At 45.9% G+C, this 12,850-nt stretch overlaps 1 protein-coding gene across 4 annotated transcripts in view; it reads right to left on the reverse strand.

The window, feature by feature from the left end:
* The window catches only part of PDCD1LG2 (programmed cell death 1 ligand 2), a 73,530-nt gene extending 66,078 nt beyond the window's left edge, over positions 1-7,452 (reverse strand). For all 4 annotated transcript variants that reach the window (XR_007122358.1, XR_007122355.1, XR_007122357.1 and 1 more), the window contains exon 1: positions 7,074-7,452. Coding sequence is in view for 1 of the 4 variants with exons in the window: in XM_047700600.1 (XP_047556556.1) it covers positions 7,074-7,098 (25 nt within the window). In the remaining 3 variants the exon portion in view is untranslated. The remainder of the gene's footprint in view (positions 1-7,073) is intronic.
* Between the last annotated feature and the right edge of the window lie 5,398 nt (positions 7,453-12,850).

Here is a 12,850-nt window from a genome sequence, read left to right on the forward strand (position 1 = left end):
AATAGCTTCCAGCAGTGGAGGATATGCCAAGACCTGTCAGTAGCCCAAAGAGGAGGATCTTAGCACCTAGATTCAGGTTGGTTGAAAGTCAGATCCTTAGGCAGCAACTTGTGATATATGCAAATAATACAGTCCTGTGGGCTGGAACTGTAAGTCCTATTGGCTACCAAGGCCAGGCAATCTGGAGGTGTTCTCTGGGGTTGGTCACAAAAATCTGGGCTCCAGATGACCATATCATCTTTCTTCTGGATCATACTGCTGAGTGGAAGCAAGGCAGAGGGAGAGCACCAAAATGGCGTCCACAGCCTATGTTTCTTGAGAGCAGCTCCGTGGGCCACTAAATGTGTGCAAGACCATAGGGCTACCCCTCAGGCTGAAGCTCTAGGAGAAGCAAAGTGCTAACTTTAAACTGGAGAAGATGGAGAAAAACAGATTAAGGAGCAGAAATCAGTACATGGTTTGAGACTCTAGTCATTCACATGAAGATGTTTAGTAAGCAGTTGGATAACAGTCTAGAGTTTGGGGTAGAGAGAAATTTGGGAGTCCTCAATGGCTACATGTTACTTAATGCCAGGGAGCTGCATGACATCACCACAAGAGACACACGAGAGAAAAAGCGTCCAAGGATTGAGATGTCGGGGATTCCAATGTGTCTCTGGGAGGGACGGCACTAGCAAAGAAGATCGAGGGAAAGGGCAAAAATGGAAATTAATCAAGTCTTTTATTTTCTGTATTCTGATGCTTGCTGATCCTGCAGGGTTGCCCCTACCAGGATTAGCCAGTTCCTAGAGATAGTAAACAACTCACCCCAGGGAGGCCTTTCAAATGCAAAGGAAGCAACTGAGAACCCCTAACTTCAACCCACTCCTTTACCGCCCTAACCTCCCTAGGGCCAGGTACCACACAACAAGGGACAGCCCCTCTGTTCCAAATCCTGATGAGCTATTTCAAACTAGACAATTGAAGCCTGCCTACCCTGCCTTGCCCACTCCTTCTTGTGGAAACCACAATAAAGACTTCTAGCCACATTTCCCCTTCTGCTCTGCCTCCTGTCTGACCCTGATGCCTCCCTGTGTGGCCCCTAAAGTGTGGCATGCCTCCTTCTCTCTGGGTCTGAGAACAACAAACTTTTTTTTTCAATAGCAGTTATCTCCTGATCTGTTGGCCTCGCCATACCTCAATTATAATGAAAGAGCTTCAAAGGCAGTGCCATAAGGAGGGAGTGCTCCGTTGAGCCAAATGCTGCTGAGAGCTGCCATTAGCAGCGTGGAGGTCATGAGTGAGCCTGCCAAGCAGGACATCGGGGGATTTGTGCAGATGAGAGCCTGTGTAAAGTGGAGAGAAAATAAGGGTAAGGGTGCAGAGACAGGAGAATACAGGCAACATTTCAGAGTGTTATAATGGGAGCGAGCAATGAGGCAGTAGCTAGAAGAGACTGTGAGGTCCACAGTGGGCTATAGTCTTGTTCTCATTTTAGGGAGGGACATATCAGTGGGTATCAACTGGGAGCCCTATCAAGTGCTTTCCATAGGGAAATGCTGGACCTTAGCTGGACTTGAAGACCCTGCTCCTTATTGAAATGCAAATGTACCCAGACAAGGTATCATCCTAATGCTGCACTTGCCCAGCATCCTTATTTCTGGAGCTCAAAACAAGAGCGTGTAACATGCTCTGGCAACAGAAAGGATGTCTGGCTCACCCCCCTCTGGCTGTAACTTCCCTCTCTTCTTTGCCCATCTGAGGGGACTTTCCTTGTACAATGTCTCCTTTAGCCAAGAGAGAGATAGACACTGTTAGGAAGGTACTTTCCAACCTTCTAGGGGTAGTATCTTCTGTGCAAAGGATAAGATCTCATACTCTAAAGTCAGACACATTTGAGCTCAAATCCTGGGTCTAGAAATTATGAGCCTTTAAGACCCTGGACGCTTTATTAAAACTCTTTGTGCCCCCTTTTCCTATAATGCCAATAATAATAATAACAGCCACCTCAAGCCAGAATCTTGCGTGTGTCATCTTAAACTTATACATCTCTCATCTTGAAAATCCAGTCCATCCCCCAGTCCTATTAATTCTGTGTTGGGACACTTCTGGATGATGCCTTTTCTTTTTACAACCCCACTACTATCACCTTAATTCTTGTCATTCCTCCTTATATTGAAGCAGAACTTCCTGCTCAAAATCCTTTGATGACTCAACATTTCACTCCCATTCAGATGGGAGAATAAAATCCTAAGTCTGTCTAGTATCCCAGGCAAGAGAGACATTTGCCTTGTGCCCCACGCTTTAGAAGACCCAAGAGTGGCCATGCCTCTCCCTGCAGCGTGAGGCGTTTGCAGAACTGACAGTGTCCTCTGGAGCTCTTGACCCCACCACCCATTGCAGTCTGGGATCCTGGGACTCTGGAAATCTCTAAACGGCCCTAAGCCTGCTCCCAGGCCTGTGGGCTTCTTCCTCAGATTCACTGCCCAAGGGCTGACCTGGCTGCCAGGGTGCACCTCCCCACATCCAGAGACTTCCCTTGCTCTCTCTGGTGAGACTGCCTCATGCAGATTGCGGGAGCAGCGCCTCTCTCTCCAGCATGCCCAACTCTCCTCTTTCCCAAGGCACTCAATTCCACCTAACATACCATATAATGTACTCATTTATATTAGATTACATTTATATTAGATTATCAGCTGCTATTTTACGTAAGAATATAATCACTAAAAGGACTGACATCTTTGTTTCGCGTACTACTGTCCTTCAGTCCCTAGAGCCGTGTCTGGTAGGACGTTGGCACTCCGATAATACTGGCTGAATGAATGAGTCCTTTACCTCTAGGCAGAAGAATCTTCTGAACATGGAATTACCAAATGTGATCATGACACTCCTGCTGAAAAGACTTCAATAGCTCCCACTATTTATAAGGCCTTAGCGTGGACTACACAACCCTGTGTGATCTGGTCCCTCCTGCCTCAGTCACAGAAATAATACATGTGCTCTCCATGACTAGGTCCTCACAGGGGCTCTGAGTCTAATCTCTCATATCTGATCTTACTTTATCTTGTCTAATCTTATTTTCTATCTCAATTTCTACTTGAGCTCAAAGAAACTGTCCTGCGTAATAAATATTTCCTTAAGTGGCCTTACTGTTCTTCTGCCTTCAACACAAGGAGATAAGCCTTTCCTAACTGCTCTCAGCAGTTTCTCTTGCCTTAATTGTTATCTGCTATTAACTAGTGTTAACTAGGTAAGTAATAGCACTTACCTATACCTGGTATAATAACTGGTTACACATCTGTCTTCTGTGCTAGAACAAGAGTTCTTGGAACTGTGTTAGGTCCTTATAATAATTTTCTTTTTCTTTGTGTGTGTTTGTGTGTATGTGTGTGTGTAGTGTGTGTGTGTGTGTGTGTGTGTAGTGTGTTTCATGAGTGTTTATAACTGTTTATAACCAATTACGACTGTTCTCTGAATGGACAGATGAATGAGTGCATGCATGGCAATTTAGTATCATACTGTGAGACTACTGGCCCCCAAGTTGACTCCGTTGTCTATTGGAGAAACAGAAAACTTAATTTGGTTAATAATTTTGGCCCCAAATAAGAAAGAAATTTTCATCAGTTTAAGTCACTGACAGTGGAATGGGCTGCTAATGGGGTGGGGACATCATCCACCCCCTTAAAATTGCTTGAGCGAAGGTGCATGTTGAAGGAAGTGCTTCCACAAGAGATGGGAGATTAAAAGAATATCTCTTTAGTAGGATTATTTACAAGGTTGTCTCCCCAAAGAATGTTCCCATAGGTACCCCAAGCCCCTCACCAATCTCTCTCAAAAGGCCAGTCCATCTCAATGAGATCTTTGCCCTCTGGGTGCTTTAGGAAAATGACATTTTCTGAAAGAGCAGGTTCTGGAAACCTTCAATATTAGGAAAGTATGAATTCTTTTCTGTTCATGCTGGCAAAGCCTGAAAGAGTTTATTTGGAGAACTTATAGAGTACATTGCCAAAATTAAGTAACCCAAGGATAATTTATAAAGCATCCATATGTAAGGCTCTCCTTTGGCCAAAAGAGCATAGAGATGACTCTTCACCATGAGATGAAATGAATGTGTTCAAACAACCATGCCTCCTCTTCAATCTCGCCTTTTAAAATTCACCTTGGTCTGGATGTAAGTATCTTACTGTCCAGGGCTGCATGGCTTTTCGTTTTTATCTTAATTGTATATTCCTTACGTATGAGCGGCTTGGGCTGGAGCTTTCGTCAGACAGGATGCTGATTGTAGCTATCTGTTCTCAGGCAAGCTACCCTCAAAGGGGCACATTGGAACATGAGCAGAAAAAATCAGTTTTCAATCACATAATCAGTTTAGCTGAATTTCTTTACTTCCAGATAATTCTTAATTAATTTCTGGGTAATTCTTCACAATGCTGCCCATGAACACACCCTAGCAGTTGAGATGTCATCGTGGTATAAAACAGAACAGAACAGCATAGGATAAAAGATTCAAGAACATTTTCTGGTGCCTCTACGAAGAGTCATGAAGGGTCTCTCACTCACAAGTTCTCAGGCTTGAGAGAGAGAGGAAGCAAAAGCTACCCTTTAGATTGGTGAAAAGTCCTGCTCGGATTGCTGCCCTGCCTTTGCTCTCACCCGGGTCACTAGGGAAGCTGTTTCTTTTGACGGTGTGGTCTCTGACCTAGGCATTAGAAGACAATAGTCTATTTAACCTCAGTTCATGTTTAACTTAAATTCAAATTGCATCTCAACTCTTTAGCCAACAAACACTATGCCCCCACTTTTTGCAAGTCTTCAAGTCAGGGAATCAATTCAAATCAAAGTGGGGAATCAAGAAAAGGGTTCAAGTAAGAAAGGGCTCCTGCCCTTGAAGACATGATGTCATAGTCAGAAAGCCCAAATTCTATACACACGAAAAATGGTAAGAAGTGATGTGAAAGGTGTTGCATGAAAATGCCCAAACTATGGAGGCTGACTGGTGGAAGGATACTTCTAAGATGAATGGGCTTTGGAGAATTGGAGCTACTCTCGAGGGCCTGAAGAAATGTTAGAAATAATCTCAGAGGTCCACACACACAGAGGTTGTTGAGGGGGACTGGGAGTAGCATATCTACACTGGAAATACAGGTTGAGCCAAAAATGTCAAGGGCTTAATGCCAGGTAGAGCTGCCAGGAAGAGATAGTGACAGTTACTAAAAGGAGTATTTAAAATAGATTAAAGCTGGTGGGGTTTTTTGTTCTTTTTTTTTTTAATCTTTTTTTTTTTTTTTTTTTTTTGGTATAGAACTGAGGGAGTGAAATGGAACGCCAGTCATTCAATTAGAGGGTCATGGTATTAATCCAAATATTTGGTAAAGTCCCTGATTCAGGGTCAGGAAAGGGAAGAAAGGCAGAGGAAGGAGAAACTTACTACAAGGCAATTCACAAAACAATTGACAAAGCAATTAACAAGTGATCATCCATTCAGGAAAGAAGGAGAAGCAACAGGTGGACTGTGGTTTTGAGACCTGATAGTTAAAACCATATTGACGCCACAGCAGAAGGGTGAGACGAAGGAAATATTAGATCAGGAGCCAGGTTTTAGAGCTGGGTTCTATGGAATGAATTGGTTTTGAGTCATGAAGGACTTGAAACAATATAAGAAAAATGAAATCCTAAAGTTTGGGACACAATTCAGTGATAGAAACAAAGATAAAAAAGTTATTCCGATATGCAAATGTTAATTGACATTGGGGAATGAATCAACTTTCTAATGGGGAGACTATAAAAACACAGGTTAGAGAAAAAGGTCTGAAGTCTGACGAATGCCCCCAAATTAGGGGAGCGGGCATAGGAGACAAGAGAAGGCAAAGAAGAAATGGTCCTAAGACTATGAGAAGCTTCCCCACTATAGTGTCTCAGAGCCGAGGGAGGAAAACTCTAAGCAGCAGAGGGGGTTGATAACAGAGGTCTGGAAAATGAGAAATGGAACAAGCCCTTAGAGGGGTTAGAGAGGGCTGGCTGGAAGGCATTGAGCTGACTGGGGCTGGCTGAACTTTCAGATTCCCTCACGTCACCTATGCACTGTGCCAGGCACTTGGGATTGAGACAACCTGAAAGGTGCAGTCCTTGCCCAGGAAGAGCTCTGGCTGAATGGAAAGGCTCCCACACAAGCGAAATATGGGAGAAGACACCTGGAAGCTGCAGGTAAGGGAGAGCTGCTGGTAGTGAGAGTTCAAGTGGTGAACATGCGTAGACCACTTCTGCTCTCAGAGCAATATGGTTCATCCACTCCTCAACTCTCAGGCTTGGAAGGGAGCTTGGAGAATATCCAAGCAATTGGCGTTTGACTCCTGAGACCATGTCTGATTATTGCTGACACTGAGTATTCTTGCTGTGCATTCTGTCAACGGCTATCTGTGATTCCATTCCACAGAACCATGGGAGTTCAGCGTCAGAAGGCCTTAATTGTAGGGAATTTCACTCAAGCCGCACCTTTCAACCCTCTCCCATGAGAATCCATAGTCACCTCTTTTCTACTATCTGCACCCAGGCAGTGAGCAATGAAGAACAGAGGCAGCAGGTTTCTCTCATTTAGATAAATTTGCTCTAATCGAATCATGTTGTTTTTTTTCAAAGTAACGGTTGCCTGTATTATAAGTTAATTTAATTGTAGGTGCATTTTTGTTGTTGCTCTTCTGTGTTTTAAACAGCTTATTCTTAGAGCATAGCTTGTAAACACTGGCTCACCTGGAATGGCGATTACCTGCCAAAGGGATAACCACAAAAGATGTCTATTGTAAAAAAAGACACCAATTTTTAAGTTCCAATGATCCTCCCCAAATCGTAAGCTGAGAGACAATCTCAAGAAAGTTCGTTTCTTTTTCCCTGCGCATTTATTACATGCAGAAAAAAACAAACAAACCCTCATCTCCTAAAACTTTCCAACACGAGTAATAAGTAGACGAGCAAGGAGGAGAAATCCCACTATTTTGGAGACAGCCAGAAATAAGCTTGTTGGTGTCTGTGAGCACAAACGCCAAGGCAGATTTCCTCCTGCCCCCAGTGGTGTGGAGTGAAAGTCTGCCCGCACTTACCCAACCGTGGCGGCCTCATCACCATCTGCAACACCGGCTCAAGAGAGGAGAAAGTCTCAGCCTCCTAGATACTCGCAGCAGAACTTGGTACCTCTCCTCAGGGAAAGACGCAAAGGAAAATACAACAAACAGTTGCCCTTGCATCAGATCCCCTCCTGGAAGCCAACAAACAGCCAAAACAAAACAAAGCAAAACAAATGTAGGTTATGCCTTGAGCACTACAACAAGCAGTAGCTCCAAGGCAGGACTCCTTCTGGCTGGCAGAGGGACGTACGAGGATGGGTCATGAAAAACCGTCACTTAAGGTACTCGAGGCGAGCGAGGAAAAGATATCCTCTCCATCCAGCTCAGGCTTCCTTGTAACATGAGGCTAATTCAAACCAAAACTGGCTGTGAGGAACTGACCGAAGCCCAGCCTCCTGAGAAGTTTTGGTTTTGCTTTTAAGCATGGCTTCTTGGCCCTCGGGTACTCCTTGAACCATGTCCCTGGGAAGCAGGTACAAGCATAGTGGTAGGAGCGGGGTGGGAAAGAATGCCAGCATGTTCTCGCTCTGCGCCTGGAACCTCACACAGGTACCTTTGTGAGCTTCCCAGTGCTGTCGTCAGGAGTTATCACAGACGGGGTGGCTTCAAACAACAGACACTGTGCTCTCAGCGCTCTCACATTTCTGGAGGCGACAGACGTGTGAAAACAGGCCACACGGCCTGTGAAGGCTTCAGGGAAGAATGCTCCCTTGCCTCTTCCTAGCTTCTGGCAGATTCTGGCAAGCCTTGGCATTCTGGGCTTGTAGCTGACCACTCCAAACTCTGTCTCCATCTTCACATGACCTTCTCTATGTGTATCTTCAAATGTCCTTGCCCCTTCTTAGGACACCAGCCATTGGATTATTGCCCACCCTAATCCAGGATGACCTCCTCTTAATTAATTACACCTGCAAATACCCTACTTCAAATAAGGTCATATTCTGAGGCTCCAGGGTCTCATAAATATTTGGGGAACACTATTTAACCCATTATGGTACTCCATTTCTTTCTTGGAGCAATGTGTGGTCTAGACACCATTAGGCCCATTTTACACATGAAGAAAGAGTCGAGGTTGCATGGTTGCATTTGAACTTAGGCCGCTGTGATCCCACTACATTGTGAGGCTTTTCACTAGTAAGACTCAAAGCAGGTGCAAGAGAAGGCCAATGTGGACCAAGTCTGGATGACCAACGCCGTTCCCATGCCCCGTCCCCTTGGGCTCATAAGAATGGGATGAGCAGGGACAGGGCGCTGAAGCACAGATAGGACCTGTTTGGTTTTTTAGCCATATTTCTTTAATGTTTTCTTGTCCTCTCTCCATGCCTTCCCTTTCATTGGTTTTCTTCTGAAAAAGTGGCATTCTCCTTTCCTCTTGTTCTTTTAACTGTATCCCTCAAACAAGAGGGACGGAAACTTGTATTGGCTACAGATGGGACTGGCTGCCTAGACCCCAAGGATGGGGCTGTGTCTGTGGGAAGCTAGCCTTCCCCTGGGGACCCGCTTCTCCACCCTCAGCTCCAGGTAGGCAGTGGCAGGGCGGATGTCTGCTCTTCCCCAACCTTCTTCCCCAGCGAGCTGATGGTCTGAGGAGTGGGCTGTGTCCCCTGTGTGGCTCTCAAGTTTACTGTCTTCGGGACCCCCACAGCACCCACTGGCATTCCTGCTTGTCTTGAAGAGAGGGCCTCACTCCCACGGTATGCCTTCCTCTGTCTGGTCTAAGCCCCTTCCTCTCTGCCTACTTCTTCGCTCCCAGCTCTTCTCTGCGCAACTGAGGCTTAGGAAAACAGACTTACCTCAGATGGGGGAAGGCTGGGGTGTTTTGACAGCAGCACCCCAAAACACCTCAAACTGGAATCTCAGCACATCTGCTTGCCTCCTAAATCCATACGCTTCGACAAAACACCAGCAGGATAGACGCCAAGAGTGGTGTTTCTGGGTGCAGTACTTGCAGGTGATTTTTTAAAGGTGCCTTCTTTTACCTTTATTTCCCAAGTAACTAGCCATGGACACAAAGGACTTCTGTAAGGACACAGAAAAATAATCCTTTAGAATCAGTAACGGACAGGACAGTTCAACTCCTAAATAATAGCAACAAGAAAACATTTTAAGAATTTGGCCAAGAGCTTATGCCTGTTCCCAATTTATTTAATTCAGTGCTCTTCCCTTTATAATAAAAGATCCTGGGGAGGCATAGCTGAATTGTGTGTGTGTGGGCGCGTGTGCACGTGCAGGGGTGGGTAGGATACAGACCACTACGTGTTGCACTGATGCTTGGTAATAGAAAATCAGGATCCAGGTCATAAATAATGCAGTATGAGCAGCACAGCAATAACCCCATCAGGGTACACCACCAGCCTACAAGGCCCCACCCAACAGTTTTGTAGAAGGGAAAACTGATGCAAAGAGAGATGGTACATCTTCACCAGGATCACCTTGTGAATGCAAGGCAGAAGTCACTTCTATCCTTTCTTCCCCATATATTTTCCTCCAAGTGCAGTGTATGTAATGTGATGTGATGTGATGTAAATGTTCATGGAAAGCCCCTGGAAGAGTCCTTGTCAAACAGCAGGAGTGAAATCAGCGTTAGCTAGTGCAGATTCAAAAAACAAGTCCAATCCTTCCCACCCGGCTTCACATTATAGAGAAAAATAAATAAATAAAATAAGAGAACACAGCCTAAGGGTGAGAGAGAAGTGCAGCCAGGGTTTTGGGGAAATGAGCCAAGATCAAGAGGGGTGAGAACTACAAGGAAGGAGCAGCTTATCTGGAACAAGTCTCAGCGCCTTCCCCAAGGACAGCAGCAAGACAGCTCCTTCTCTGCTCCCAGAGAACCCACATTCTGCGGGTTTATCTGGAATGTGATGACTAGCAATGATGGCTAGCACCCTCTCTTGAAAATGGTGAATGTCATGGGTAGCTGGAGGCAGAGAGGGGAGAGGAGACCACCGGGGGGCCATCCTGAAAACCACCCTTCCTTGACCCATGATCAGCCCAGGGACTGGAGGTCAGCCTCTGGAGATCCTACGGAAGTCACCCACATGGCTTGGATCCTACTTGGCCCCTGCCTGTGAAGTAGGGCATAGCCTTCCCCTGAGGAAAGGGAGGGTGCGGATGGGAAGGGTGTTCTGGCCAGAACAACAGAGATGGAAGTTTGTTTTTAGAAGCAAAAAGGTCAAGGTTTGGTTCCTTCCTGAAAGCAACTCAGATAAAAGGGAGGTTTATTTTAAGTTGAATAGGTTGACCTGAGTTACTGACAAAGTACGCTTCCTGCCCATCTCCTCCCAAGTGACTGCATAGGGAGAAACACTTGGGAGACAGGTTCTTGTGGAGAACAGTTACTGCAGTCCCAAAGGTCAGATTCAGTAAGGGGAGTCTTTGAGGTCCAGGGCCAGGAAACGAGGGCTGAGAGTGGAAGAGTGGCAGAGGCTGACCTGGTCCACCAGCCTCTCTAATGTACAATACAAGATACGGATTCCAGAGACAGGGAGGACATTCTGGGGACCTGAAGGAAATGTGGACTGTTCTCTTCCCCTCTCATCTTTGGGGGAAAGAAAGGGATGCTGGATATCCTGAGGGTTGAGAGTGCTCTTAATAAAATGTGACACCTGCTTCTTGCTTGGAGTTTCTGAAGGGGCGGGGAAGTTTCCCTGAAGTACACCAGGCCTGGGGATGGGAAAGGCCGTGAGGATATTTTCAGGGATGAAGAAAATAGGGACACCCCTCATCTCAGGCCCTGGAGCCCTCAGTGACCATCAAAGACTCCATGGCTTCTGTTTCCTCAGGGGGCACAGAAGGGAACTAAGCCACAGGCACAGGGGTCCTAGGCCTGTATCAGAGGCCACACTTACTGGCCTGAACCAGACCCAGCCTCGGGTATTTGTCTCTCCCACAGCAAGATAGCTGAACCATTGTTTACCCTGTCCTGGGAGTAAGGGGAAGACTGAAAGGGATATGAGATGGGAATTTCAAGTGGGACTGGGCTCTGGCAGTTCCCTAAATGTTAAACCTAGAGTTACTATATGACCAAGCACTCCTCTCCTAGAAAGGAATATAACCAAGAGAAAATGAAATACATGTCCATATAAACATGTGTGCCCCAATGTTTGTAGCAGCATTAGTCATGACAGCCGCAAGTGGAGCAAACTCAACTGTCCAGCCGCCGGTGAATGGATAAGTCCATGCTGGTGTACACACCCAGGGGAACAGCAGTCAGTCTCAAAAGTGAATGAAGTACTGATTCAGTCTAGAGTGTGGATGAACCTTGACAATGTCATGCTCAGAGAAAGAAGCCAATCTCAAAAGATCACATACTGGGGCGCCTGGGTGGCTCAGGCGCAAAGCGTCTGCCTTCGGCTCAGGTCATGATCCCAGAGTCCTGGGATCGAGCCCCGCATTGGGCTCCCTACTCTGTGGGAGGCCTGTTTCTCCCTCTTCCTCTCCCCCTGCTTGTGTTCCCTCTTTCGCTGTGTCTCTCTCTGTCAAATAAATAAGTAAAATCTTTTTTAAAAAATCACATACTGTATAATTGCACGGATATGAAATGTCTATAATAGACAACCTCTAGAGACAGAATATAGTTAGGGGTGCCCTAGGACTGGGACTAGGAGGGGATGTGGAGACAGGACTACTAAAGAGTATGGGGCTTCATTTTGGGATGACAAGAATGTTTTAAAATTGATTGTAGTGTTTGCTGCACAACTCTGTCCATATACAAAAAGCTACTGAATGGTACACTTTAAATGGGTGAATTGTATGGTAAGTGAATTATATCTCAAAAACTTGTTAAGAGAACTGGAACTGAACTGAGTCATAAGTGAGCTGCAAATTATGAAACTGGACTGAGATATGATGAAGCTCACTCTCCACCCAACGGGCAGGGGGACGGGAGGACGCACGGGAGGTAGAGGCCGCTTCAGCCACGTAGCCCACAGAAGCTCGTCAGAGAGAAATGGAAGAAGGCAGCAGAGAAGAGAGAGATAGCCCTGACTAGAATTCTGGTCCTTGTTCTAGTTCCTTCTGCTGTCTGGCCTGTGGTTTCAGCATTAGGTTTGCTGGAATTTTGCTGGAATTCCAAAACGATGAGGTTTGGAATTAGTTTTGGAAATTTGAAATTCCAAAATATTTTGGAACTTTTGCGCAAGTATTACATCAGACAGTTGTAATTACACAGAGGAGCAGAGGAACCTGAGATTCCCTCACTGCTATATGCTGACCTAGGCCTGACCTCAGCTGTGGTGATATGGGGGAGAAGATAAGGTAAAACTAAGGAACTAAATAATCTACATGGATCCCAATGTTTCTCCTGTTTCCTGGTCCTGACTCGTCTCTGAGAGGAGAGAGGGAGGCAAGATTGCTGGCCCCAGACATTGAGGCCCGCTCTAAGATGCAGCGGGTATGGTCCCAGTAACTCAGGAAGGAAGGTTCCCCAAAGCCAACCTGAAGTGGTTGGGGTGGGTTTTTCCTATACCAACCAAGAAGCTCTTGGACACCAGCTGGGCATCCTACAATTCAAATCAGTTCTGACCCAACTACCCAGAGAAGATATCAGATTCCATAGGTTGAGGGCTCAGTCCTACAAGACTGACCCCACTTCATGTGCCTGTTCCAAGTCCACGCTGCTACCCAGACTTCCGATGGAGCAGTTACCGATTAGAGGTTCCCATGACCCCTCTTGGAGTTTGGTTAATTTCCTGAAGAGGCTCACAGAGCTCAGGAAACCTATTTACTCACTAGATTGCTGACTTATTACAAAG

The sequence above is a fragment of the Lutra lutra genome, chromosome 13 (assembly GCF_902655055.1).
Source record: "Lutra lutra chromosome 13, mLutLut1.2, whole genome shotgun sequence".
Taxonomy (NCBI): Eukaryota; Metazoa; Chordata; class Mammalia; order Carnivora; family Mustelidae; genus Lutra; species Lutra lutra.